General features: G+C 32.7%; 1 protein-coding gene across 13 annotated transcripts in view; it reads right to left on the bottom strand.

The window, feature by feature from the left end:
- The window catches only part of Eml5 (EMAP like 5), a 205438-nt gene that overhangs the window by 111893 nt on the left and 70775 nt on the right, over positions 1 to 22770 (bottom strand). For 12 of the 13 annotated variants that reach the window (XR_010044824.1, XR_010044825.1, XM_063240926.1 and 9 more), the window contains 7 exons: positions 20720 to 20788; positions 17284 to 17469; positions 16805 to 16940; positions 15118 to 15319; positions 12051 to 12188; positions 5787 to 6043; positions 4191 to 4403 (listed from right to left, as the gene is read on the bottom strand). Coding sequence is in view for 11 of the 13 variants with exons in the window: in XM_063240926.1 (XP_063096996.1) it covers positions 4191 to 4403; positions 5787 to 6043; positions 12051 to 12188; positions 15118 to 15319; positions 16805 to 16940; positions 17284 to 17469; positions 20720 to 20788 (1201 nt within the window). In the remaining 2 variants the exon portion in view is untranslated. The remainder of the gene's footprint in view (positions 1 to 4190; positions 4404 to 5786; positions 6044 to 12050; positions 12189 to 15117; positions 15320 to 16804; positions 16941 to 17283; positions 17470 to 20719; positions 20789 to 22770) is intronic. The other variant, XM_063240923.1, reaches the window with a different exon arrangement.

Below are 22770 nucleotides of genomic sequence, written 5' to 3'. Positions count from 1 at the left end.
TGTGATGATGAGAAAAGGGAAAGGCAAGAAAGAAAAAAGTTCAGAGAGAAGTAAAGAAGGTACAAGATAACAGAAAATGAGTGGAAGAAGAGTGCTTTGGTGACTTTATTTTTACAACTGGAATCAAGGGAGGATGATGGGGTATGATAGGGTATTTGTGGGGTGGAAAGTATACTTAAAGGGAAGCTGAAGAAGGCCAGAATCAGTTAATATGCTTATAGGAAGCTTCTGTTTGACTCTTTCATACACAATTTTTGGTGAGGGTAAATCTGACATGACCAGGAAAGATACTATATAAACTAATGCAATAATTAGTTCTATTTTCCATTTCACATATATAAATACCTGCTTGTCAGGCATGGGCTCTAAGCTGTGCTAGGGTCCTGAGGCAGCCCTGATTCTTTTTCTAAATCCTGATTCAAGAATTCATTTAGTGAGTTTCTCTTTCATGTTGCCTTCCTGTATTTGGGTTTCGTTCATCCCCTCTCTCCCAGTACCTGTAGATGTTGGTGAGTGTCTCCTGAGTGCATCATGAGTTCTGCACTGCCTGCCCATCGCCAACCCCTTCCTCGACTTGCCATGATGTCTATTTATTTATTGAGACAGGGTTTTGCTGTGGTGTTGTTGACCAAGTGTGATCCTGCTGCCTCAATGTGTAGTGGGAGTATAGGCATGCACCACTACGTCCAGTCTCTAATTTGCTTTAATGTGTATTTCTGCACAATGCTAATATGAACTAAATTTGTTTAGTAAGTTGTAACAATATCACAAAAGACTTTTCCCATATAATGATGTCTCAATGACTTTAAAATCTAGATATAAATATGTGACAATACTTTTGTAACAATAGTAAGCAATTCTTTTTTTAGTGAGGGGGAGTATTTCTTTCTATTCAAACCAGTATTACCCACTTAAAAAGAGAAAGAAATAGATTTGACTACATAGGAATTAAGAACTATCCAACAAAAAAGCTCAAAAAAAAAGAGCCACAATCTGAGTAAAGACAGCTGTAATCCGCAAAAATTACAGTATACTTGATTCTACTGGAGTATTTAAAACAGCTTCTATAAATCAAGCAAGTAAACAATAGAAACAAATGGAAAAGAGACCTGTGTTTTGACAAAGGAGGAAATTCAGAGGACTAAAAACATCTAAAAATAAAAAAGTCCAATCTCAATAGCAGTTAGACAAAAATAAATTATGATCAAAATGTGATCATTTGCATTAGACTTGTAAAATATTAGTGTGCATGGAAATTCCAAGTGCTGAAGAGGATGTTATTCAAGAGGGTTTGTAAAATGGCATAACCACTTTGAAAATGATTAGGCATTGTCATATTAAATTAAAAATTCACATCTCTGTTATCCAGCAACTTCATTCTTGGGTAATCATCTTTAAGAAACTTGTATGTGATAAAAAGGGAGGATAAATCATACATTGTAGCATATATTTACAACCGTATTTTATAGCAATGAAAAGCACTGAAGCTACATGCAATGATGTAGATGAATCCTAGAAAAACATCACTGTATAAATACTTGATGTGAATCTGTTTTCTTTAAATCATTTGATATTTTTCTTTTGTTTTTCCAATGTACTTTCTTTTGGAATCTAAAGAAATACTGTCCCCAAATATAAACTTTCATTTGTCAACAAGAAGTATAGAGATGACCCTTATCATCATTAGAGTGATGGAGGTAGTGGATTAAGCAACCTACCCTCCTTTCCATTCTTTCCTACATTCACCTGCTCACCCTCCATCATAGTCCCTGAGTGCTGCCTGCGAAGAGTCTGGATTATCTAAGAAATGACAGTCTAGAGCAAGATAATCTGGAGACAAAGAGAGTAATAAGTGGAAAATGGAATGCTTTGGGCTGGGACTAGAGAAAAGTGAAGCATTTAAGATTTAGCATTTAATTCTTTCTGATCTAACCCACTACATTTTGTTTTGAAATTATAATGATTTAATAACATAAATTACTTCAATTATTTAAAATGTTTCAATATTTTGTGAAAGCTGTACTTCTCAAAGCTATCAAACGGATACCACATGAATTGGTATCTAAATTGTATCACTATATCAGATATAACTTTTCCTTAATCTTCAACATGACAGTAAAAGTTAATCTGAAATGGAATTTTCTGTAAATACTTCTAACTATATAGTGTGCAAGTATGTGAATTAAATGCTAAATCTTAAAATATTTCTAATTCTTCAAATATGTAATATTATACTCATCATTTTTTCCACTTAGCTAGCTATAGTCTCAGACTGACAAGTACCTAGAAAAAAAAGTCTTCTTACCACAACATTACTAATAAAAACCTAACAAAAGGAAAACAACAACAATTTATGTTCATGTTCTTGAAGCAATGACTAATATCTTAGACAAAATTAGCATCTTATACTTTGGTAAAATATTCACAGTCATTCAGAAGACTATTACATATTTTCTTTCATGTTATAAATAAAACTGTTATGCAATAATAATAATACTTCTCTTTTATAGAAGGTAAATTACCAATAACCTACATTCAATTAATGAACAAAACCCAGAAAGATAAAATATTTTTGTATTGCATAGAAGTCAGTATGTGAAGCAACAAACAGGAGCAATGTTTAAAGTTAAGATCATCATAATTTATTACTGAACATTATACCGTTTAGCTAGGCAAATATCATACTGAAATTTATCATGCCTGGTGACTCTCATGACTGTGCAAAAAGCAGAGTACTTTAGTTGCCAGAGGTTTAGCTAGCCTTTGCTAACATACATAGCAATACTTACGAAGCATTGTGACATGCACTTGGAAAACTAATATTCCACAGGAAGAAATAAGTGACGTGGCAAAACTGAAAGGATCCTGAAGTCACTTCTATAGAGGCACAACAGAAATATCAGCTTGGACTTCTAGGAAAAATAAGCTCCTAAATTTGAAAATGGTAGACTAGGTATTTGAAGCAAACTACTTTAGTTATCCTCATAATCTCTTTGACTAAATTGCATTTTAATCTTTGTCTAATCACTTTTGTCAATGATCAGCTGAAAATCATAATTGCATATGCTACGATTTGGTAGTGTAGTAATATACTCACTGCACCTAATCTAAAGATTAATGTATAGGAGAGCATTTTTTGAAAATTAAATCTCTAAACAAATTTTTCCCAAAGGAGTATCCTTTTTTTTTTTTTAAAGAAACTTATGCTGGAAACTATCTTGTGCCCTGCTTTGTTTTTACTTTCTAAAGTTCAAAATCAAATTTCATGTCTGACTATTATCATTTTATTTACCTGGTTTTAATGTGGTACTATATACTTCCTCTGGTGCTGACTGATGTTTATAATTATTTTAATATTCATGAACTTGTTATAAGCTGTTTGAAATGTTTTATGAATCTAGGCATGGTAAATGAAAATTACATATATTTCACTTACTGAACTCTATGCAATCAAACAAAGTGATTAATATAGTTTTAGAAGACATTTGTGAAGAAAGAGGTAACATATAAAACATAGAAAATAACCATTGATAAGATCATTTGAACTTTTAATTTTCATTGTTATTGAACATAAATTTCAAAAATATACATTAAGCAAAAATGTACTCACACTAGCCAACAAACCAATAGGCTCCAAACTCTGGCCTTAGGATAACTGAAAAAAAGTTGTTTGAAGAACGATCTCTCAGAAATAATGTTTAACAAGTTAAATTACTAAAGACAGTAAGTCATTACTGCAAAGTTTGACTACAGGAAATGATTCAAAAGTAGGGAGAAAAATGTTTTCTTGCAAAAGGTTTAAAAAGAAGCTGGGGATGTAGCTCAGTGGCACAATCTCCTGCCTGGCAAGTGCCAGGTCCTGAGTTTGATCCCTGGTAACAAAACAAAACAAAACAAAACGGTTTGAAAAGAAAAAAAAAAAAAAAACAAAAAAAAACAGGAAAAGAAAGAGGTCTAATAGCCCAGTTATTAAAAACATGAATTCAAAAATAATTTTCTAGTAAAAATTTCATGACCAAAAATAAGTGTAACATTTGACAATAATTTCTAAATTACCACGATAAATGCCCCTACCAGCCAGCACGTTTAAAAATATAAAATCTTACTTATCTAAAGATTAATTTTCTATAAGAATATAGAAATCTTTTACAAGAGAGAGGCTACTTAAAATATTTTGAAAGAAAATATACCTTTTCTTAAACATGGATATCGGAATAATTTTATAATTCCATAGTCATCAGCTGTAACTAAAACTTGGCCAATATAATTTCCATCTACTGAATTTATATCGTTGATATCTGAGTACTTGGGCCAAATTCCATTTACTTCAAGGCCTGAAACACATGTCCATGAAGCCCAATGAACACCTTTTACGTCTTCTTTATTTGTCACTTCTTTTCCTCCTAAAAATAAATCAATCTTAATTTAAGAAGTTATTTCATTTTTTTACTCAAGCTTAAATTTTACTGAGAATATGATAACCACAAATTTTAAATATTTTTACCCAACTGAGAATACACAAATAGATAAGCGAGTTTGGATAAGGAGAAAAGAAAATGCAAAAAAGCTTTTTTTTTTTTTTAAAGAGCCATTAACGAAATTATACTGATTGTGACACACAGATTTGAATATAACTGTCAGCTTGGCAGGTTCATCCATGTGGAAAATAAAACTGAATTCTAATAAAATCATGACACAGATTGCAACAAGGAAAATTAGAAGAAAAGGTTAAAACTTATGAGAAAGTGGCAAATCAGGTATTAAAAAAGAAATCTAAGATACATAATTGCAAAAGAAGAAAACTGAAAGAGACTAAAAAGTAAGGGTAATAATACATTTATATTAGGGAAGAGGACTTGAGGATTCAATAATTCTTTATTACATACAGATTATTAATGAGACGCTTTGGGGGACATATATTAAGTTCATAATATGGAATATAGTAACTAATTTAGTAAATTTCACATTAAAGTGCTAAGCAGTATTATAGTGACCATCTTTATTCCCTTTTAAAATCTTTGATGAAAAATCCTTTTCAAATTCAGTTTACTAGATGTATTAACACTGAAAAGTTTGAGGCAACTACAAAAAATTAATTTATGAGTGTGCACTTGCAGCAATTATATTTACTTAGTTCCACACACAAAAATTATATTTTGACATTAACACAGATTGTGACTTTACCATATATGACTCACATGTTAGAGAAATTAATACAATATAAATTGGTCTTAAATTCTCCAAGTAAAGGAATTTTGGAAACAAAAGGACTTAGAATGATGGTTTCCAGGGATGAGGCAATGCTAATGACAGCGTACATAAGGTTTCAGTTGTGCAGGATGTACACATTCTGAGTAGCTAATGTGTGGCATGTTGGTTGTAGCACTGTGGCTAATATTGCATGGTATATTTGAAATCTGTTAAGAGATAACATCTTAAATGTTTCATCATACCAAAAAAAGTGTAAGCTGATGGATGTTAATTACCTTGATTATGGAAATCATTGTACAATATACAGAATATGTTCATGAAAACCACACTGTTAATACAGACAATTTTTCTATGTGAACTGTACCTCAAAAATTGTAGGGAGAGGGAAAATTCCAGAACTATTTCAAAATAATATGGCAGCCTTATAGAAAAACCATAATGCTTGAAATACTACCTCTGAATCTCTTGATTTCCTATAATCAAATATAACTTATATTCTGTTTCTAGTGAAATTCTAAAATGTCAAGTAGACACTAAAATCTACAAACTATATACAATTTACTAGAAAATTTTACCTGGCATCCTATAAAAATGTCTTTTTCCATTTCCATCATTTGTCTGTAAATATCTACTGTCTGAGGACCAGTCCAGATGAGTGATGAAACTAAGTGACCCAACACATTCACCAACTTTTTTATAACGCTGAGCAACTCCATAAACATCAACTGAGCTGTCATTGCAGCCAACAGCAAGGTAAGTTCCATCTGGTGAATATTTTAACTCATGAATTGCTTCTTTCCTGTCTTTAATATGTACAACTTCTGTCATATCTCTGTTAAAAAGAAAAAATGAGTTCACATGAGCAAACATCACAAGAGAATTCTATTTCCAATGTGTCTAAAATGACTGTGAGCCTGTATCAATTGTGTATAAATTACAAAATAAATTGTATTCACTGAGGAATAATTATTTTGCTTAATGGAAACATATGGGAACAATGCACATTTCTGAAGTAGAGAAGATGTGGAGGGGCTGGCACGCGGCTCCAGGGCAGAGCACTTGCCTAGCATTCACAAGGCTCTGGGTTCTATCTTCAGTACCACAAGGGGTGGCGAGCAGTAAAGTATCACTTTATAATTTAGTAAGTACTTCAGAAATTCTTACTAAGCATCTCATTCATACAATAAAGTAAACAGATGTTTATGATAAAAGTTCTTTGTAAATACATAATTATAAACACTATAATTTTCTAACAAATTTTTATTAAAAGGCAAATACATAAAGTTACATTCAGAAAATAAAGAAAGTAGAAGGGACATTATTTCAACAATAGGTTTAAGTAGCTACTACTAGTTACTTTGATTTCTACCTCCTTATATCTTTAAAGAAAAAATATCTTCCCTTATGGATCTTGTCATTCAGTAAAGTTAAACAGTTTTTTTCAGTGATACCTTATAAACATTTCCAAAGTAACACAGGTATTGGTAAGAGCCATAAAAGAGGGTGAACACTTAGTTTAACTCTACTGAGTTTCCAAGGTTGTGGAACTGGTGGGAAGGAGGAGATAGAGAAGAGGTAGGCAAGGACAACAAAGAGGTGGCAGGAGGAGAGAATTTATACTTTCAATTAGTGTCAGGGACTTTTTCCTATATAAATTTTGCATCACTGATCTGAAATGTTCCAAGTAGATAATTTCAGAAACTCAAGTATTTTTCTCAATTTTTAAGGTCTCTGGGCAATTCAGAGCAATCACATATAGCTTTCTTTCAAAAATATTAAATATTTATTTCGGTTTAGTATTAAGAAATTACACTCAAACTTACCTTTTGTGAAAGATGAATATAATTATGATAAAATGTGGTAACTGCTCAGCAGGAATGTGTGAAGCTCTGTAAGCAATACTGAAAGATGGGTTAAGACTAGACTAAAGATGGAAGAGCCAGGGAAGGGTGAATTTCTAGTGAAGCATAAAACTTGAGGCGCTGGCCAAGTCTGAAAAAGGAGAGAGTATTTTCCAGGAGGAAGATACAGCATGAGCAAAGCAAGGAAGTATCCAATTGTATGGCAATCTGAACAATGGTGAATAATATAAGGTGGTACAAGAAGAGGCAGACAAAGTAGAAAATCATGGGGATGAAAACAGAAGGCAATCTGTGATGAATCTGATTTGTTGCCAGTTTGAGTTTTAGCATCATATTAATCTTATAAAGAAAGAGATGAAAACTTAACTCCAAAAAGAGATCAAAGAAAATTAAAAACCAGTATATGTGACAGTGTGATAGCACTTAATCAAAAATTCATTTCTCTTTTCCTAGATTAAATTGCCTAGTCTCCTTTAGCTACATGCCTCAGATCTCACCAGAGATGTGAGAAAAAATGAAGTAAGCTATTTCCAGGCTATGCTTCTTTTAGGAAACAGTAACACCCTCTTGAAACACTCTCTTATGCTGGCTACATGTTGCTATCTATGATGATTGGCCCAGGGACTGATGAAGTGCAACAAAATCAGAGTGTGGGTCTTTGAGTCATCTAGGAAAGGAAAGCTGACTTCAGACAGCTACCTATGGAAGAATTATCTTCTGCTGTATTTGACCCACCATGCATCTAGGGAACTTTTTAATTATAGTAATAACAATCACCAAAACCAATATAATGCTAGAAATAGATCTAGAAAAATAATTCAATGATAGATCCAAGACTGTAATATTTAAAACTTTTGTACTCAAAAAAAACCTTTCTTGCTCACTTTTGCCTTAGCAAGATCCTAAGAACAGACTCCTAGACCTCTATACTTTTCCCACTGATTCTTTCCTTTAGATTCTAATTAAATCTATACATCTTAGTCCTCTTTGCTCTGTATTTATCCATTCATTTATATCTATATGGAGCAAGATTTTTAAAATAGTAAGATACTATTTGATAACTTTTCATGTTTCCTTTATTAGAGATATTATAATTCCCACAAACATTAATAACATGCTTTTGGAAAACTTCAGAACTATTTTGGTATTTTTAATAGCATTTTTGTTTTAAAGACTTAAATGCAACCAGTGAATGATAAAATTAAATGAGCCATGAATCCATGGTTTTTCTGTCATGATACTCCTTTTTCTTTGAATCACACATAGTATAAAATAATGAGGGAGAAAGAGGTTCTGGCTGGCTGACTGGTATATTATGTTGGTAAGGAAACATTATGAATGCTATGACTATCCTCTCTCATAAACAAATTTCTATGACAAGTTTAAAGGAAAGAAGACTATAGGTGAACACTCGTTAATTTAAAAAATTCTAGATGAAGACTTCTGGGAAACTAGTATGTGGGTGCTATGATTTCTTTAAAAAGTAGACACAGTCCAAAGTCTGGGAATATTTAAATATTAACAGTTTGTAACACATCACAAAGTGGAGATATATAGCTCTGACCAGAGAATGTAACAGAACAATCATTCCTAAGGAAATCTGGGAAGACACCGTCAAATGGAGTGGAATAGATATTCATGATAGATATTCACAGTGGATTAGATAACCATCTAAACTTTATTTCAAGGAACACATGAGACCTGGTAAGTAAAGCATGCATGTTCCAGCAGACAGAACAGTATATGAAGGAGCTCAATGCAAGAAAATATTCAAGTTCAGCTTGAGAAGGCCAGGTAATTGTAATGATATAAGAAAGGAGTGACAGTGTGAGTTGAATCTGGTGAGAGAGGTTGAGAGAAAATTACGAAAGGCCTTTTAGATCTTGTTAAAATAAGGCTGTAATCTGTGAGTTTAACACAGGGTAGAATCTTTAGAAAGATACCATGCTTTTGCCTTGGTACACTAGTGTACATTTTTTTTTTTTGGTCTTTTTCGTTTTTATCGGTACCAGTGATCGAACTCACGACTGCATGCTTGCAAGGCAGGCGCTTATGCCGCTGAGCTAATCCCCAGCCCCCACTAGTGTACATCTTACGAATTATTAAGGAATGAGATGGGGGTATAGCTCAGTGGACAGGCTCTTGCCTTGCATTTGAAAGGTCCTGTGTTCAATCCCCAGTAGCACAAAAAGAAAACAAAAAGATTTAGTATGTTAGCTTCTAATCCATTTTATGTTTCTCCAACCATAATACTGTATAACCATTCCTTGTGAGGGTACTTAGCACAGCTATATTAATGAATCCTGCTTTACTAAATGGAGAATACAAAGTGAACCAAGAATACGCAAATCCAGAAGAAGTAAGGTTATTTTGTAAGTTAAAAATCTGTGGTTAAACTACAAAGGCATTTAGCTGTCAGAAAGATTATTCTAAGGATCCTATTACCAATTTTTAATTCTGTATCTAAATTACAGCCTTATTAGAGATAACATTCACTCCATTTGTGCCACACAGTTATTCAAAGGACAAATAAGTGTATAACTGAAAGGACAAGTAATGTATAAAATAATAATAATCACAACTCTTTAATGCATATCAGAAATATAATAGAACTCTAAGTTGTTTTACATACATTGTAAATTCTTGTAAAACATTTATAATATTAGCATTTTAATTCCAAAACTTCCAATACTTCCAGTTCTTGTAGAGAAACAAAATTGAAGCTTATTGTAAATATTACTATTCATAACTAGTCTCCATGGATTTCTAACATGAATATTTATATAATAAGTCTCCAAAGAAATTAGTCTATGAGAAAAATGAAGAACACATGTTCAATCTTAGATGATTTTGGTTAGAAAGATTCTAGATTTAATGACCAAATCAATGGCAACATTATAACTCTCCTGAGAACTGAATGGAGAACTTTCATTATCTTTAATTTCATTTTAAGAAGCTATTGACATGATGAAACAAGGCAATAAGGCGCAGGGACTTAGGAAGGAGTTTAATTAATTCAACATCTATACTACACTTTAAAATCTTAGTTTAAAAATCCCACTTATATAAGGTATCTACATTAGTCTAATTCTATCATAGAGACAGAGAGCAGACTGGTGGTCACTAGGGACTAGGGAGAGGAAGATGGAAAATTAATACATCAAAGGTGTTGAGTTTCAGTTTGGAAATGTTGTGGGGTAATTTGGTATCCATGTATGACAACAGGCCCCAACATATGGTGACACTTAGGAGAAAGAAATGGACAAAGAGACACAACACACAACGTGCAATTTATTGAGGGACTTACTAAGAGAAGTAGGGTCCTGGGCAGCATCAAGAGTAAGTGTGTCTCTAGAAAATTGGGTCAGAAAGAGGGATACAAAACCACATCCGCACTTGCAGACAAAAGTGACTTAATCCAAATCAGAATGTACCTGGTTTATCTTAAGCTAGTAATGTTATTTAAATTATTTTTAGTAACTGGTTGTAAAGGTGCCAAGGTCTGGTTGTAAAGCTCCAGTCTGGATAAACAAACTTGCAGTTAGTCAGATTGTCATGGTGGTTATGTTTCAAGATGGCTACAGTCATGCCAAGCTGAATTCATACAGAAAGATAAAAAAGGTCCAGAGAAAGATGGTGTTGATAATAGTGTAACAACGTGAATGTATTAAATGTTTAAAAACAGTTGAAACATCTCCTATAATTTAAAAAATCATTTTAAGAGAAAAACCATAGATACCTCATCATAAGAATCTACTTCTAATAGAGGGGTTAGCACATACAGTTTAAAAGTACTGGAGCATATGATGTATCTGAAAAAGTGAAAGAAGTTGTGTAAAGCTGAAAAAGAAGTGTAAGAAAACTGGCTGGAAAGAGTGACAATGTGAACCATGTAAAGGATTATGAATCTCATCCTAAACAGAGTATGAATCGTTTCTCATAGTTTGTAAGAAGAATGAAAATAAATGTGTTTAAAAAGGAATCACTACCAGTGAAGAGTGAAAAAGATCTTGAGAGAAGAAAAGTAAGGGAAAAGGAGACTAGCTATTCCACCAATCCAATTAGGAGATGACAAAAGCCTATACAAGAGTACACTGAGAAGAACGGAACGGAGGACATACATTTGAGAGCTATCAAGAAAGTAGACTCTGCAGACTGAGGGACGCAAAGAGAGAAATGAATTGATGGTATCTGAATCAAGGTACTGAACAGAAAAATCACTGAGCTAGAGAAGCCAGATTTCATTAATACTTCTGCATGTAAATACCTCTGGATCTGTAGCAAGTTTTTAATAGTTACACAGAATTCAAATTGGATGCACACTCAGCTACAATTCAACTTTTTAAAACAAATTCATTAAATTACTCAAGGAAGAGATGCTGGCATTGTTTCTCAAAGTATAGGATGCAGAGACTGACAACAACAAAAAACATCTACTCATTTTTTAAATACCCCTGGGGTTGTTTAATGCAGGGGATCATTATTAAAAGTATCACCAAAGGAAGTTAGAACCTAAATTTATAGCTCAAAAATGTAGTAAATTGTCTAATGAATTTTATTTTTTCCTACTTCTGGGGATTTGAAGATTGAACTCAGGGTCTGTGCACTTACTTACATCTATATTTCTTTCTTTGTTTTTGAAACAAGGACTCGCTAAATTGCTCAGGCTAAGGTACAATATTTCCAACTTTAAGGCAATAAGAAAACTCTTCCTGCTTTAGCCTTTCAGACACTGAGATTATAAGCATGTGTCACTACACGTGGCTTTACTAAGCATTCTTAACCCCTCAAACTAAGGTTTTTGAGTTTATTTTCCTGACAAAGCTATTCTTTTATAAATCTATTTTATGTTTAAAGAGACAATATCTGAAACACACTTTTAAGAATAAGAAGAAAAAATAAATAGGTGAAAAATGAGTATTAAAAATTGTACCTCACTGAACAGAAAATCACTGTACTTCTACCCGAATACCGTACCTTACTCTAAGTACAGTAAATGAACCGTCTTTCATTCCAAGTGCAAGATGGATTCCATCTACATTTACAGCTGCACAACGAATTGGTTCTTCCATATTACACCTTGCTATTAATGCATGATCTACTAAGCTCCAAATCCTGTAAAATTTAATAAACAGAGAGTTAACTAATGTATCCTTTCAAAATAATGATTATGAAAAGCTTTCAATTAAAATAATAATTGCATTTCAAGTAAGATAGAGATATTTTAATTTCTTTCTGACAAGAAAATACCATCTGTGAAAATAGAAATATTGGTCATGCTTATATTGACAAAGGTGTTTTTAAAAACAATACAACCATATTAATTTGTTCTAATCATCATTTTAGATGATCTCTATCCTGAAAAAAGTATGAATGGATGTGTGTGTGTGTGTATATATACATATATATAATTACTATATATGGTATTTTAAATTTAAAGGTATTCAAATTCGGAATCTGTTCCAACCTACAAGTTAGAAATTGACAATGAAAAGAATTAGAAAAAATGTACTATTTGAAAAATGATGATTTTCAAATAACAGAGAGACAAAGATAAAATGCCAATGAAAATAAGTTAATATTTTTAAGTAAGTTAACAAAAATTCACATTAAAACTTGTGGAATAGGGTTGAAACAGTACTTGGGGAGAAGTTTAGGAATATCTATATAAAAATATATATCAATCAATAAATCAACCAGTCACACTGGTGACTGAACCCAAGGTCTTCACATTAAACTACATCAGTTGTGGCAAAAATTTATTATTTTTTTATCAGTACATATTCATCATGTTTAAACAGGAGGAAAAAGATAGAAGTTCACTTTAAATATCGCATTTGAAACATGCCAGTGGAATATAGATCATAACGTTAATTAGATGGCAAAGCATTATTATGTAATTATTACATAGCTGTGTTAAAAGAATGTAAATGTACATTAATGTTATTAAACACACATTTTAGACAGCTAAATTAGGTAGAAATATTATAGGCAATCTGACAGGACTGGGTCAGTGCAAAAGATAAGAATATATTACAACTGTAGCTGGAAGCACAGACCTTCCTCAGAGATAAACAATTATCGATCTTCTAAATAGGCATCAGTCACTGGCATGGGTGACCAGGACTTCCTGACTCATCTTTTCCAAAAAAGGTCCTTGTTCTTTCAGTGTATACTTCTACATGACTTGCTTCCCCATTGGATCAACATTATCTAAGCAGTTATACTTGTAGTCTTACTGGTTGATCACAGCGGTGTCCCACCTTGTACTCACCTCGTAGTTTTGCTCTATAAAGTTTCCTTTGAGAAGTGGGCTCATGGACAACTCACTTTCTGGGTCTCCTGTCTCTCTCAGGCAGGAGCTGTCTCTCCCTCAATAAAATTTCCTACTCTTAACCTCTGAATTCATTCAGTTCCTCAGAATTCATTTTTCGATTTTGGGAAACATAAACTCAGCAAATCAGACATCTAGCAGGTTGAAAGTTATATTTCCTTTATAACATTTGGTCAAAAAAAGTAGAAAATTTAGAACAGAATCTCTCACAACAATTTCTTTACAAAATTAAAAATTAAAATGAGGTTACAGCAACGGTAAGCTTTTGAATGGTTCACATATTAGTCAAGCAAAGAGAGCTGTTTACTAGTGATTAGTTAAGTAGGTTACTAGTAAGCAATTTAAAGTTTTAGCAATAAGGTAGTCATTTGGAAGGATTGTGAAATTGTTGAATTTCTTATTTTAGGTCCTGGGAAAGGTCTGAGAATTTTCACTTCATATAAATTCCTTTGTAATGCTGGTGGAGGTTCAAGAACCACTGTGTGAGAACTATTATAGACCCAGAACTATTTCTCTGATATGCACACAATTATTATTAGAACCTATTGTAAGTCAATTAAAGCAAAAGACCAATGAATTAATAAAAAAAACAGGCAAAAACCTTTCTGGTCACAGAAAAGCAAATACAAATGTCCTTCAAACATAGAAAGTGCTCTAAAGGACACAACTGCAAGTGTGTTTAGGTGTGTAAGATAGATGACCATATTACTAAGTTTTGTTGGATCATTGAACACAACTGTTTGCAGTCTCACTGTTTGAATGTCTACTTTGTATGCTTTAATTTTGTAACTTGAACAGCTATTTCTAAGATGACAATATGTAATCTATTAACTAGTGATTTCTTTTTCTGTTTCTTTTTTTGAAATTCTATATTACCTGTACCCTTTTACTGTTTTGTTGTTTTTCTTTAAATAAAATTTTAAAAAATGTCCTTCCAACATACAAAAACATACTCAACAGCATTTAATAGGTGAGAAATATATAGCTTCAAAACACAAGACAGTATCATTTTTCAGCTTTTTAGGCAAGGGTTTAGGAAAACAGGCACTGTCATATATTGATAGGTGTGTAAATTTTTGCTGTTCCTTGTAAGATATTTACCTGCTGATTTTAAAATACATATATCCTTTAAACACTACTAAGAATATACAACAGATATTAATATTTACATATGTACAAAATAATATAAACAAAATAGTATTCATTGAAAATGCTGCATTTATTAAGTACACAAAACTGGAAGAAACTAAACTTCTATCAAAAATGGATAGTTGAATAAACTGCAATATATTCAACAGCCATTGAAAGGGTATAGGTAGGGTAGGGTTAGCTCAGTGGCATAAGCCATCTGCCTGGCAAGTGTGTGAGTTCGATCCCCAGTATCAAAAAAAAATATATATAGATAGGATCGGGGATTTAAGTCTGTGGCATAAGCACCTGCCCTGCAATTGCAAGGTCATGAGTTTGGTCCCTGGTACAAAAACAAAACAAAACAAAACAAAAAAAGGTATAGGTAGCTCTGTATATTTCAATATGAAGGAAACTCTGTTTTTCAGAGAAAAAATATTTTTGTTATTAATTCTATTAATTTGAAGTACCTATTCTGTTCATTTGATATACTATAAGCTCTGAAATTTGAAACTTAAGTATTTTTTCAGTTTTGTCTACAGATAAATTTCAATCTATGCAATGACTCTGTAATTTGCTTACCTGACTGAACGGTCGTCACTTCCTGTCACAGCCAAAGGTTTATTAGGATGGACAGCAAGTGCCCAAAGTTCACCTTCACAATGGCCTTGCATAATTAGGAAAGGTTTATTTCTTTCATGTACTACAATTTCAAAAATTTCACTATCCTGTGTTCCAACTAAAATGTGGTCACCTCGCCAACAAACACTCCTCACAGACAAACCTGGTGAAAAAGTATTTAATGTCAATGATTGCATTAAATATCAGTGCTGTAATAATACACTGCCAGTTTCCCTAATTCAAAGCTAATTCTTATACCTTGGATATTAACATAGAAGAAATGTGCAAGTCCTTATTCTGCACTCTCACTTTCTTCAATTTCCTGTATTTTCCACATGGAATGATATTTCTTTTCATATACCTGTTTCCACTCATCCTTCAAGATATGCACCCTCTTGTTTCCTGGTAGACAACTCCAGATAATCTACTTCCTTAGCCAATGTTTAATAGCATTTACAGTCTGCTTCATTCAATAAATAATTACACAGGACCTAAGTTTATAGAATTATATTTTTCTTTAATACTGTGGCTTTTCACTTTATTTAATGTTTCATTTCCTCAATGTTTTCATAAATAGATTCAGATAAGAGAATTTTACTTCTTTTGTATTTTCCACAATTCCTTTGGCAATCTTAGCAAAGCTGTTTTTCTCAGTTTCATCATTTGTAAAATATGGTCAATATAACAATTACTGCACAGTATTCTTGTGGTAATCAAATTTTTAAAGCATCAAATAAAGAGTAAAATAGAAGAGAGATAAATAGGAAGTAGAGAAAACTTCAGTTATTTCCCAAAACACAAATTCCTTTATCTTACAATATATATGCTAATTGGTTTCATTTATACTATTAGTTTATTTTAATTTGTTGAAAAGAAAGTTTTGTATTACTACCTGTTTCTTTCTTGTAAAAATCTTTTTGGTTTATGTGTTGTAGTGTGAAGATAACAAAGATAACAATACACCGTGTAACAACTACTGTTATTTTCTTATTCATAAAATTTTGTCTTAATTTTTATAAAACAAAAATTATTTTGTAAGTTTCAAAATATTATAATGCTCAACACAATAAAAAGAGACAACTAAATAATTATCCCAAGGCTGTACACTACCAAGTGACTAAAATACAATTTAAACAAAGATCAAAGAAACTTCCAGTCTGAGACTTACAATACTACTTTAGAAAATATGCTAAATTTCACTGTTAAAGATTGTGGTGTTTTAAAGTTACTAAAAGAAAAAATATCCCCCAATTGCTTACAAATTGGATGAAAGAAAACATATCTATACACATTTAAATAACCAACATACTTTATTTGTAACAGCTTCGTTGGTAAATAGTTCTGTTTAGTATTCTAATTATGAAGTATTTTCAAAATTCAAGGTTACCAAAGTGCCTGGCAGATCTCTCTGAAGGTCATATCCTCACACGTATTAGATATATAAAATACTCTTTGTCATAACATGAACCCAAACTCCCTAAAGACAGAAAACCTCAAAGCCTTCAAATAAAATGTATACAATGTGAAAGGCAAATCAAATTTTTTTATTTATATTTCCAAAACATATAATTATGTTTATCAAAAGAAAGAAACAATCCTTGGTATGCTTGGAATTTGCTTAGTAATGAGACATTTGTTTTATTATTACCTTTATATCCCTGATCTGTTTCCCTGAGATCAATCACAGTAATTGGTTTAAAAGTTAAATCCCAAAGACGAATACAGCCATCTCTGCCACCAGTAGCAAAGCCTTCTTCACAAGCATTCATGCTAAAAATTCCTGCCTAGATGAGGAAATAAAGTAACAATATAAGCTTCTTTAAAACATCTACTATATAAATCTAGAAACTTACTTAATATTTTCATATGACATAGGAATAAAACAGTATTTCAGATTTAATGCTTCTTTGCTACTTTGCTGCCTTTTCCCTGCCCTGAACCATTTCTCCTCTGCGATGCCCCTCTGCCTTGGAGAAAGTTAACTATGGACTGAAACCTCTACAAACCGTGAGCTACAATAAACCTTTCCTCCTTTAACGTTGGGTGTTGGGTATTTTGTCTCAGCAACAAGAAAAGTCACTAACATAGAAGGTTAAGTAGTCATCATCTAAAGGTGTTTACACTTACAGTATGGGCGCCTTGAATTGTTCGTACAAGATTGATTCCCTTCCAGACATATATATCTCCACTGAGTGCACCAGAATATGTTAGCTCGTCTCGAGCACAGGCGAGGCACAATATTGTCTGAAGGTCACCCGTTTTACCGAAGACTCCTCGTTTTGGGGTTAGAGCATTTCCACATAAACTCCAAAACTAAAAAAAGTACATAGTATAATAATCGAATTATTAAAGAATGCTTATAAAATAAAACATTTCAATACTTCAATGCTATATCAAAATAGCAGACCAGAAATTACCTAATAAATTGCTTTATGATACAATGGCATTCAATGTTCACATCCTCATTCTAAGGTTGCCAAAAGCTATGTAACTGCAGGTAAATCACTGCTTTCAATCCTTATCTGTAAGAATAAGGAGGTTGAACTAGATTATTTTAAAAATATACTATGCTTTCCTTAGATTTCTGAAAAAAATCTACTTGAAACAGAGACAAAAATGCCATGAATGAGTTAGCAATGAAAAAGAAGATAAGACACCATGTTCTGACAGGAAACATGACCAACTCTAATGTTTAATCTCTAATGGAAACTAAAAATAGGAAGGGAAGACTATGTTTCTCTTGTGGATATTTTAAAAGCTGAGCAGTTTCCTTTTGTAAAGTTTAAATAATAAGATAAACATCAATTTAGAAGGATTTGTTCATCAACTGGAGAAGACAGAGAAGTCAAACATAAATCTTTGTGACCAGAGGTTTTATACTATCAGGAGGATTTCAGTAAAGTTTTGTAATTTGCAGAGAGAAATGTCTTGTTTTAACTTAGATGGTACAGGGACAAATACGTTAAATGGTACGGTATAAATTAATTAGGCTGAGAGAATGTAACTTTTTTCCCTTTTTTCAGTACTTGGGATTGAATCTAAGACCTACACCCTAACCTATACTGTTAGTTCTTTTTAAAAATGCTGAGACAGCAGGACTCAAACTTTCAAGCCTTCTGCCTCAGCTTCCCAGAATACTGGGACTGCAGACATGCACCTCCATGCCCAGGAAATTTAACTGTGCAGTAATTATTAAAAATTTATAATTTTAATATTTTACACTTATATTTTAAAGCCCTAAGCCTCAAAGAACAAAAATTGTAACACTTATCCATTCAAATAATTAGTGCATACTTTAATGAATTAAATTTTTTTTTTCTTTTGAGACAGAGTCTCTCTGTGGTCCAGGCTGGCCTTGAACTCATGCTTTTTTTTTATTTTTGGTTGAGACAGAGTCTCTCTCTGTAGCCCAGGCTGGCCTTGAGCTCACAGTGATCCTCCTGTGTTAGCCTCCCAAAAGCTAGGATTATAGGCAGGTGCCACCACATCTGATTTTATGATTTTTAAAATGAAAAATTTCATAATTTCTTTGTGTAGAAACAGTCTCTCCCTTTCAGCAATTCCCAATTTAAATCTATTATTTTCTTTGAAGTTAGTGATTCCCAAGCTTGTTTTCACATCAGAATCACCTAGAAAAATTAGAAAATTTCCTGGTCCCCAACACAGGTAAACTGAGATAAAATCTTTGGGGAATGAGGCCCAGCCTTCGAAATGCTTTTGACGTTAAACAAGAGCTAAGAACTACTGCTCTAAACTGTAGATTAGAACTCTCCATCAGAATTTTCAGTAATGATGAAAAGTGTGTGCTCATGCATTCTAATACAGTAACACAGTAATATTTAAGGATTTGGAATTGGCTGGAAGAATGAATTTTAAATTTTATTTAACTTTATGTCTAAAAAGCTTCAAGTGTTTAGTGGCTATTGTACCATTTTAGATCACCTTTGGGACTTAGTTTTCTTACACACACTGCCTGCATAAAGAACTATAATGCTATTCTTATTTATTTTTTGAGACAGTGTCTCACTATGTAGTTTAGGCTGGCCTTGAACTCACCACATAGTCCAAATTGGCCTCAAACTTAGAGGTATCCTCTTCCTTCAGTTTTGTGAGTGCTAGGATTACAGGCATGGAGGCACCACACCTGGCTTTACTACTATGCCACCTGTGTTTCCTTGAAAATAAAACCTAGTTGGAAAATAATCAGCCTTGAAAACTAGAGATCAAGAATGCCAGCTTCAATCAGGCTATCCTTGTCTTACCTGCCTTACAAAGCAGCCACCAACCAAGAGAATAGTGATAGCAGGTAAGGCTAGGATAGGCTGACTGCGACTGGCAGTTTTGATTTCTAGTTTTCAAGATTCATTATTTTCTGGCTAAGTCTTATTTTGGCGGAAAAGGGGATGTCTGCTGCTGCTATCAAAGGAAAAGAAATGTAAGGCATAAAAAAGATACAGGTTTGTTTAATTTTAGAAGATAAGCTCTAAAAAAAGTCTCTGAATATATAACTTTTAGCTTTATTTACAATGTAAATCATCAGTAAGATCTCTCCATTCATAATTAGCCCATCATTTACTAAGATACATATACGTAGACATGCATATACCTGTCAATCATCATCTTGCTCTCAAAGATGAACAAGACAAAATCTCTGTCTTCATAGTGCCTTAAAGCTTGGCATAGTGCCTTTGCTACTTAATATTTATTGAAAAGATAAAGATTTAATATTACTGATTCAAAAACCAATAACAATATGAAAAACAGAATTGGGGAAGCAAGTAGAGCTGCTCACTAGGAATTAACTGTTTTCAGAAACTGTAAGATAGAAGAGTTTAAGGAAAGCAAGTATGTGCCATTTGCACCAGTGACTCAGACACAAGGTGAGCAGCACTACTAACTTTATGGTCTTTGAACCCTCAACTATAATTTTAAAACAAAACCTAGAACTTGTATGAGCAGAGTAAATAATAGCTAAAGTCAAATTGGAGAACAAATACAGAAAGAGAAAAATACTTTCAGAAAGCTAATCCTGTGTGAGGCACTCAAATATGCTATCTTTTTAATCATCAGTTCTTCAAGGATGAGAGCAATCAGTTTCAAGATTTGAAAAAAAGTCTAATAGGTTAAATAACTCATCCAGTAAAACACAGAATAAAGGGCAGAGTCACTTCTATCCATGATGTTTCTACATACCATTTTTGCTCTGCTAAAAAAGCTTTACTTGGTTACCTTACTTGGTTGACTTGGTTACCTTATACTACCTTTTACTTATAAGTGAAATATAAAGAAACAAAGTGAACACAATGAATCCTACCTCACTAGACTATAAATTCCTTTAATGAGAGTGGTTCATTAATTCTTATTCACATCTACATGCTTTACATTTTAAGGTAACTATACAATATATATTTGTTAGACTAAACATATGAACGTTAAAGTTGACATTTTTAAAAAATAAATACTGCCAAGTTTCTAAAACTACTCTAAATTGTTGACAGTGTAATGTATACTTAGGTAGCAGAAAATGAAACAGGATTATTATAAAACAAAACCCTTCTAGTACCTTGATATGTTTTACACCACAGCTGACAAGTTTATTTGGCTGGTACAAATCCCAAGAAATATCAAATATCTGTAAACAAATTGGATTCACAGTTAAAATATTTATTTCCATAATCGCTTAAAAGTCCTGTCCAAAAGAGCAAATGTCCCAAACCCTTATTAGCAGCAGTCTCAACAATCAGAACCCCACGTTTCAGAATTTTACAAAAAGTAAAAATAAGGAATAACATTCTTAGTTATCATGAACTTAGTGAAACAGTCAGCAGAATGAAATATTTAAGGCTTCTATTTATTGTTTTTGAGACTATTTTGCTGTGCAGTTTAGATTGGTCTTGAATTTACTATGTAGCCCAGGCTGGCCTCCAACTCACAGTGGTTCTTCTGCCTTAGCCATCAGAAGTCCTGGGATTACAGGCATGTGCCACCACACCCAGCTAATTTTTAAAATAATCTGGCTTATAAATAACAAAAATAGTCAACCTAACTAGAGCTTTAGGCAATTACCTGCATAATTTTTACAGGGCAAGATTCTAAATGGAACATACACTTAACATGAATAGAACAAGAAATGATGAATATTTTTATAGCTTTTTACCACAGAACACAATTTTCGTAAAGGTACAAAACATTTTTCATAGTTTTTAAAGCTTTCTCATTATTTATTGACCAAAAAAATTAACTTACACACACATATTTAATATTTTGGAGGTCCCAGGCTTGGTTCATACTAAGATTCCATAAACCCTAAATACATACAAACCATTTTGTGATAAATAAAAAACTCAGATGAAAGAAAATATGCATTAAAAATGTATAATTGAATAATAAGTGGAGAGAAAAACATTTGAAAAATAATTCACTTGTTCTGCTATGTGGCAGTCTTTATATTTCCTTGACCCATGTAAAATCTAACCTAAGTTGTTTATCATGTCTAAAAACTCACAAAGCAACTCTTCAGTAATGAAGAAAAAATACTTATAACTTAATGTTTAACAATGCATCCATCATAAAAGAGATTAAACAAAAAACACAACTTTAAAATACCCAAAATACTTTTAAAATTCTAATAATTTTAAAAATAATTGGCCTATTTACTAAATTCAAAGTACTAAGGTATTAAATGCTAAGGTACTAAGATATTAAATGCTTTGATTTAAGTAAGACAGAATACAGAGCTATCATCTAAAACGTCCCCAAAAGTCTCATGTGTTCAGAGATGGTACTCTCAGGAGGGAATTACTTTATGCGTCAGGGAATTAATTCAGAGCTGAATACAGTGTTAGGAGGTGGGGCAGCTAGGAGCTGGGTCGAGGTGGTGTGCCTGTGCCTGTGCCTGTCAGGTGCATCTCCAGTTCTGGCTCCTCTCTCCCTCTCAAGTTGCTGGCTGTCATGGCTTTAGCAGCTTTCCTTTGCCATGCACGCCCTTCCACCATGCCATTTCTGCCTTGGTGCCAGCCAGTGATGGATGGAACCCTTTAAAGCTGTGAGCCAAAATAAACTGTGGGTGTCAGGTACTTTGTCCCAAGAACAGGAAAGCTTACTAATAAAACATACCTAACATTTTATAATTGTCTCAACTATATGTACTGCATAACAGGCTTGAGAGACTCCTGAAAATATTCACAAAATTTTCTGTATAACTTTAATCGGTTTGAGCTTTGTACTAAAAAAGAATCATTGATTTTGCCTCTCTTTTGGTTTGAGTTAGGACTTTACTATATTCAACCATTAGATATTTTTAAGAGATTATAAAATTGTCTTTGTTTACAAAACAGTATAATATTTAATTGAAATACTGGTATTATACTACAAGATATTTATTTTATTAATCTTATGTAACTTAAAATAAAGGATATATACATTTTAACAAATTCCCAAAGTAAAATGTGGCAGGTCTCTAAAAAAATTGTAATATTTTTTCTGTATTGTTGGGGCTCGAATCCAGAGCCTTGAGCATACCAGGTAAGCACTCTACTACAGAGCAAGCGCTCTACCACACCATTTGCAGTCCATAGTAATATAAGACATGTAACATGTTAGTGGTAAACCAAC

This window comes from Cavia porcellus, unplaced genomic scaffold, assembly GCF_034190915.1.
Source record: "Cavia porcellus strain 051 isolate PalLab524CR breed Dunkin Hartley unplaced genomic scaffold, mCavPor4.1 scaffold_31, whole genome shotgun sequence".
NCBI classification, from domain to species: Eukaryota; Metazoa; Chordata; class Mammalia; order Rodentia; family Caviidae; genus Cavia; species Cavia porcellus.
The sequence above is the reverse complement of the archived record's forward strand: the minus strand, read 5'-3'. Positions and strand labels throughout refer to the sequence as shown.